The 6,815-nt window shown below is 42.4% G+C and overlaps 1 protein-coding gene across 1 annotated transcript; it reads left to right on the top strand.

The window, feature by feature from the left end:
• The first annotated feature begins 445 nt into the window (after nt 1–445).
• Nucleotides 446–6,152, top strand: LOC125535114 (syn-copalyl diphosphate synthase-like). The gene is made up of 14 exons (XM_048698166.1): nt 446–645; nt 1,770–1,852; nt 1,975–2,284; nt 2,386–2,569; nt 2,660–2,880; nt 2,992–3,112; nt 3,631–3,743; nt 3,901–4,133; nt 4,263–4,378; nt 4,484–4,582; nt 4,842–5,015; nt 5,107–5,191; nt 5,297–5,503; nt 5,616–6,152. The coding sequence occupies exons 1-14, from the start codon at nt 537–539 to the stop codon at nt 5,832–5,834; spliced, it is 2,274 nt and encodes a 757-aa protein (XP_048554123.1). The 5' UTR covers nt 446–536; the 3' UTR covers nt 5,835–6,152.
• Nucleotides 6,153–6,815: the final 663 nt, after the last annotated feature.

Below are 6,815 nucleotides of genomic sequence, written 5' to 3' on the forward strand. Positions count from 1 at the left end.
AGAAAACAAGACGTCTCGCTTACTACCGCCTCGCACCGTATACTAGACTTGTACTTACATTGAATGATGATAACTTGGACTTTCAAGTGCCGTGTGACTTGCTGCTCTTACCTTGGGCGTGGAAGTCTACCAGGTCCAGGGATCTGCGTAACTATGTTCTTATATTAACACAGTGGCACAAAGACATTGTATGGACGTACTACTGCAGTCGCGTGTACTACAGTGAATGAATCCACGTGCGGGACGTATTAGTACTAGTGGCGCGCCGCCGTCTTGGAATTAATCCACGTGCGGGACGTATTACTAATGGCCTGTTCAAAAATGTGTGGAATGACTTTTCTCCACATGCGTAGAATTTCTTTTGCTTTGAAAATTTCAATACCAGAGGCTATAATAATAGTATAAATCAGCAAACACGTGGAATCTTCACCTCGAGCGCTCCTCTACAAATACTTGATGATGGCGGCAAGCAGCAGCTCATCACCGAGCCAACATCCGCGATAGACAGACACACACACACACAGAGAAGACGGAGAATGCTTACGTTTACCACTGCAGTCCGGCATGTTCCGGTGCTCGGCCAGCCGACAACCGAGCCATGGCGACGACATTCCCTGCACCTAAACTCTCGGCGTCGACAATGTGGTAATCTCCTGACCAGAATGCATGCATGGTCTACTTAATCAGTGTTCCTGGCTCACCTTCCCACAAAAAAATGTTTTCATGGAAGCTTTTGTCGCCTCTTAAAATAAATAGAACTTCTTCTATGCATCTTGTCTCTTGTGCACCTAAGGCTTGGAATGATGTTGATCTAGAGGTTTAGGCCGGCCGGAAAGCCAAGTTGGGTTTACCTAGCAACGGTGATGCTTCTACATCGTTATCTTATTAAAGGCATTGCTCGGATATGTTGCATGGACTTATTTTTCAAGGTGAACATTTAGAATCTAACCTTTGATGGTTGGATCCGGCGACGGCGGCACTTCAGTGTTGTTGACTAAATGAATGCGTTGCTACTGAAGAACCTTTCCGGTCGTCTTTGTGGTGTCAATTGGTGTGGATACTGTCATTATTGTACCTTGCAGATCAATGTCCTCTGTTTTGGGGTTTCTTTTTTCTTTTTCCACGCTTAGGCATATCTTTGGCCTTATATGACTTTGCTATTTGCCGACGTGTTTATGTGTGTGTTGCTGTTGATTATGTGCATCTTAGCTATGCAGAGGCCGGGTGTGCACTCATTGTGTTTGTATCTCCTTGATGCTTCATTTTAAGTAAATAAAATCCATCCTTTATCGAAAAAAAGGTCGGCCAGAAAAAATCCGTACTGCATCTAAATGTGAACACTTCTATTTCGGCACCCCCCCTAAACACATCAATGGTTAAGATCACTTCGTACTCCTTCATTATTAAGGGCGCAATGGGCATTAAGAATATATTTTTTGAAATCTTAAGCAATAATTATGTGAAGTCTAAAATGACGTACTCTGATCACGGACAACGCTGACCCGGATGGATGGAGTAGGCCCTAAGCCCTGATTAATTGCTGAGTAATTGAGGGGATTAATTATTGGATTAAGGTGGACGGACAATAATACCCTTTTCAAAGTTTTAAGGGGGGCGGGGGGGGGGGGGGGGGGGGGGGGGGGGGTACCGAAGCAGGACTCGATTCGATTCTGAATTGGTGATAAGGTGCTTCAGGTTATAATTTTAAATGGGTACTAATTTCATATGACTTACATGTATTTTTTCCACTTGCCATGCCTGATATTTAGGGTTGGTGCTAGCTAGCAAATCCCCATCATATCCGGAGGTAGAAGTGGGTGAATTGGATGTTGATGACAACAGACGACACATGGTGAGCATACATTGCATATAAATTAACTCATTGAGCAGATTAATTGGCTACTATGCACAAGCTTACAAACATATACTACTATACTGAACACTGATCAAAACAAAATATCAATGTTCCTACAGGATGAACCCAGCGAGATGCAACAGATGATCGATGCCATAAGAACGACGATGGAGTTATTGGGTGATGGTGAAACGACGACGAATATGTCTGCCTATGACACGGCGTTGGTCGCCCTTGTCAAGAACCTTGAGGGAGGCGATGGACCGCAATTCCCCTCATGCATCGACTGGATTGTTCAAAATCAACTACCGGATGGTTCATGGGGTGACCCTGCTTTCTTTATGGTCCAAGATCGGATGATCAGCACCCTGGCATGTGTGGTGGCACTGAAATCCTGGAAAATTGACAACGCCAACTTGTGTGATAGAGGTATATCGATCGCTGGATTCTTTGTTTTGACTAAGAATTAACTTGTTTATTCCCACAAAAATATCATTTATCTAATGTGTAGAGGACTCTTTCTGTTGTAGGTGTGTCATTTATCCAAGAAAATATGAGCAGGTTGGTAGAAGACGAACAGGACTGGATGCCATCTGGCTTCGAGATTAACTTCCCAGCACTCCTAGACAGGGCCAAGGACCTGAATTTGGACATCCCTTATAATCACCCCGTTTTGGAGGAGATATATACCAAGAGAAATCTAAAGCTCTCAAAGTATGCATACCTGCATCTAACCTGGATTTGGACATTGAGTTGAATAGTATGTATTATTAGGAAATAATTAATCTGAGTCTCAAACTATAGGATCCCTCTCGAACTACTACATGCCACACCAACCACCCTACTTTTCAGCTTGGAGGGAATGGCAGACTTGCAGTTGGACTGGGAAAAGCTCCTCAAGTTGCGGTGTCCGGACGGCTCCTTCCACTCCTCGCCTGCTTCCACAGCTGCTGCCCTCAGTCAGACTGGTGACAAGGAATGCCTTGCGTTTCTGGAGAGGCTCGTCAATAAGTTCGATGGGGGAGGTAATTCAAAATCACTATACTTGTTGTACAACCAGCACAAATTCAAACTTTTCTTGGGTAGGAATCCCTTGCAATGCCCAATATGTATACTAAGAATTTCCCTTTTTTCAGTACCATGTACCCACGCGATGGATATTTTTGAGCAGTTATGGGTGGTCGATCGGCTGATGCGTCTGGGGATATCAAGGCACTTCACAAGTGAAATCGAGCAGTGCATGGATTATATTTACAGGTAGCATAAACTACTTCCATCGTATTGCAAACACATGATGTTCGGAAATAATTCCACTCAAGAGTTCCTAACTTAACTGCAGTCAGCGTATACACGACTATTTTTTTGGTAAAGCCATCAAAGTATCCACAGATTTATCATAAAATACATGCTCATATATAAATTTTGTTCAGCAATATATTGCATATCAAAATAGCAGTTAGCGGCATGCTGGAGACTTCCAAATCATAAATCAGATTTTACTTTTAACCAAGGGAGTACATGTTTGGAAACTCATTGCCTGAACTTAAGTTAGAATTTTACATGGTCTCTCACATTCATGATTGCTATTATTCATACCTATATGTTAGCACAAAACTAACCAAACTCATGTTTATATGAATAAATGTTAATGTCTAATACATCTAAATACTAGTTATATATATTTTTTGAAACGGGGTAGTAATAGTGTTTTTCTTCAAGACCAATAGAGTACTATTTTGAGCGGAGTTGTGTGTGTATATATACAATTTGAACAGGCGCTGGACTCGAAAGGGACTGGCTCATAACGCGCACTGCCCAACCACGGATATTGATGACACAGCCATGGGTTTCCGTCTCCTCCGTCAGCATGGCTATGATGTCACTCCATGTATGTAACTAATATTTTGTCAGTCAAATTTATGAATGAAACAAGATTCAAAATTTGAGAAGTGCATCTTTGTTTGTTTTGAGGTATTAGTGCTTTGGCATGCATAACTGCTCGGTCATGCTAGATCAAGTTTGACTAATGTGCATCCACAATGCAGCCGTGTTTAAGCACTTTGAGAAGGACGGCAAGTTTGTATGCTTCCCCATGGAGACCAACCACTCATCTGTCACCCCAATGCACAACACTTATCGTGCATCTCACTTTATGTTCCCCGGTGACGACGACGTCCTAGCACGGGCTGGGAACTATTGCCAGTCATTCCTCCAAGAGAGACAAGCCTCCAACAAACTGTACGACAAGTGGATCATCGCCAAGGACCTGCCGGGTGAGGTATGTCGCAACACATTCAAGTTAATTATATATGAGGGAATGAAGTCCAGCTAGAACTTAATTTCCTTGGTTGACAACAGACACGGAGTAATGAGTAATTCTATGGTGCCTTGTACGTGTAAAAAATAGGTTGAGTACACACTGAACTTCCCCTGGCAAGCAAGTTTGCCTCGAATTGAAACAAGGATGTATCTGGATCAGTATGGAGGCAGCACCGATGTTTGGATAGGCAAGGTCCTCTACAGGTAACAACCATCCTATGTAGTGTGTAATAATGGTATTCAGCTAGCACCAAGTCTTAATTCCAGTTATGGAAGTCATATATTTGGTTCTGACACTTGACTTTTCAGAATGAAACTTGTGAGCAATGACCTGTACCTTAAAATGGCAAAAGCTGATTTCAAAGAATATCAAAGACTCTCCCGACTTGAGTGGAATGGCCTCAGAAAGTAAGTCACGGTCAATCTTCTCTACCAGTCTAGCATCAGGTTCAGTTAATTCACTTCTCCATAAGACAACTAGATTAGGTTGTATGAATCCTTGTCATGCAGAGGCCGGGTATTGACTCATTTGCTTTGCATCCTATTGATGTTATATTAAGATTTAATAAAAGCGATCTTTTCTAGGGGCAAATGACAACTACTACCTCCATTCCTAAATATAAGACGTCGGGGCAGTTTAAAGATTCTTACTTGAGAGTGCATGCAGGTGGTATTTCAGGAACCATCTACAGAGGTATGGTGGCACTCCAAAGAGTGCGCTCACGGCTTACTTCCTAGCTTCAGCAAACATCTTCGAACCTGGCCGAGCAGCAGAGCGTCTAGGATGGGCTCGCATGGCAGTGCTTGCCGGGGCGGTGACCTCTCACTTTCGACACACTGGGTATGCAATGCATGCGGCTTCACAGTTTTTTCCCTCTCCAGAGTCTAGCCTCAGTGATGGTCAATGTAACATGTGCGTGCACGCATTGCAGGGGACCAAAAGGCTCAACAGAGAATCTTGAAGACCTTATTGACCTTGTCTCGTTTGACGACGCTTCTGGTGCTCTTCATGAAGCTGTAAAGTTCATTGAACAACTACACTTATATATGAATGTGCATATATATAATGCTGATTTTTTCTTTACGAGATACGAAACTGAGTATTTTCTTTGGAACCTGCAGTGGAAGCAGTGGCTCATGGCATGGACGGCAAAGGAGAGCCGTGGATCCATTGAAGGGGATACAGCACTGTTGTTGGTTCGCACAGTCGAGATCTGCTCAGGAAGGCATGTTACGGCCGAGCAAAACCTCAACCTTTGGGATTATTCCCAGCTGGAGCAGCTCACCTCTTCCATCTGCCGCAAGCTTGCCACAATAGTTCTTGCTCAGGTGTGTGTGTAGGTGCATTGTATATCCTGGATTCATAAATGCATGTACCTCCGTTTGAGTTGCATGTGATTTGACTAATTATAACCAAAAAATGTTCGATGTGGAAAAACAGAATGGGGTAAATATGGAAAACACAGAGGACTTACACCGGCAAGTGAACTTGGAGATGCAAGAACTATCTTGGCATGTTCATCAGGGTTGCCATGGCATCAACATAGAGACCAGGAGGACATTTCTCAACGTGGTGAAAAGCTTCTATTATTCGGCTCATTGCTCACATGAAACAGTTGATAGCCACATCGCAAAGGTCATATTCCAGGATGTCATTTAGGAGGTACCTACTTCTGTCCTTGGCAGATGTCTAAGTTGCTGCCGGCGCACTAATTAAGCACGTCTTCTGTTGAGTTCCATCATGGTACATGTCTAAGTTGTATACGAGTCCTGACCCTACTTATCTAGTTGGCTGCTGCCGGATCAGTCTCTCAGTGGTGTGCTTGTGTTCATAGGAGTGACTGTATGCTTATGTATGTGAGCGACTTCCATTGTACTATGTTAAAAGAAAAAAATATATATACATGTACAAAACCCTGTGATATACCGTGGGAAAATACATAGCAAATAACAGGCACGATATGTGCGCGTGGCAATAGATCGATCCCGTCTGTGTGTGTTTCCCTGAGAGCATTTTTCTTTTTCTTTTTTTTTGGTTTTGCGAAAAGGCTGAAGATCATATATTAACAGGAATTCTAAAAATCTGATGTTGGATTTTTAGGCATGGAAAATCAAGCGTTTCCATAGGAATTGATATCGGCATGATGATGGCAAATTTAGTTTGTAAGGACGAGAATTTCCTGATAAAAAAATAAACTGGAGTGGGTTTGCTATCCTCGACAACTGAACATGTCATCCTCGGTTGACCTAATTTGCCATGAAAAGCATCTGATTTTTCATGCCTAAAAATCGGATGTTCAGAATAATCGAGTCCTATATTAAAGAAAACTAACCATTACAAAAACTTCCTTAAAAGAATGCAAATGTTAACGCACACACGTGTGGCATGAAGCAACATGACCCAAACGCCTCTAGTACCATTCATTTTGCCACATCAATACAGATGACATCAACGAATTTTTTTTGGTTTTTGGCTTAAAAATATTTTATCTCCTAATTAAAAATCCAATTAAAAATCCATTTTCAACATTAGATCCGTCTCGACGAGATCTTCAAAACTAGATCTCATGTTGATATGTTTCGATGAAAAAAATTGGCCAAAAGTTGCCATGATGTTTACACTGTATTTGCCGTAGTGTTA

Source organism: Triticum urartu, chromosome 2, assembly GCF_003073215.2.
Source record: "Triticum urartu cultivar G1812 chromosome 2, Tu2.1, whole genome shotgun sequence".
In the NCBI taxonomy this organism is placed as follows: domain Eukaryota; kingdom Viridiplantae; phylum Streptophyta; class Magnoliopsida; order Poales; family Poaceae; genus Triticum; species Triticum urartu.

Excerpts from the sequence above, each read along its gene's own strand:
- LOC125535114 (XM_048698166.1), top strand. The coding sequence starts at position 537 with ATGCTTACGTTTACCACTGCAGTCCGGCATGTTCCGGTGCTCGGCCAG. Across the intron at positions 646-1,769 it reads CTCTCGGCGTCGACAATGTG|GGTTGGTGCTAGCTAGCAAA; the intron begins GTAATCTCCTGA and ends CCTGATATTTAG. Across the intron at positions 5,192-5,296 it reads CTGGTGCTCTTCATGAAGCT|TGGAAGCAGTGGCTCATGGC; the intron begins GTAAAGTTCATT and ends TGGAACCTGCAG.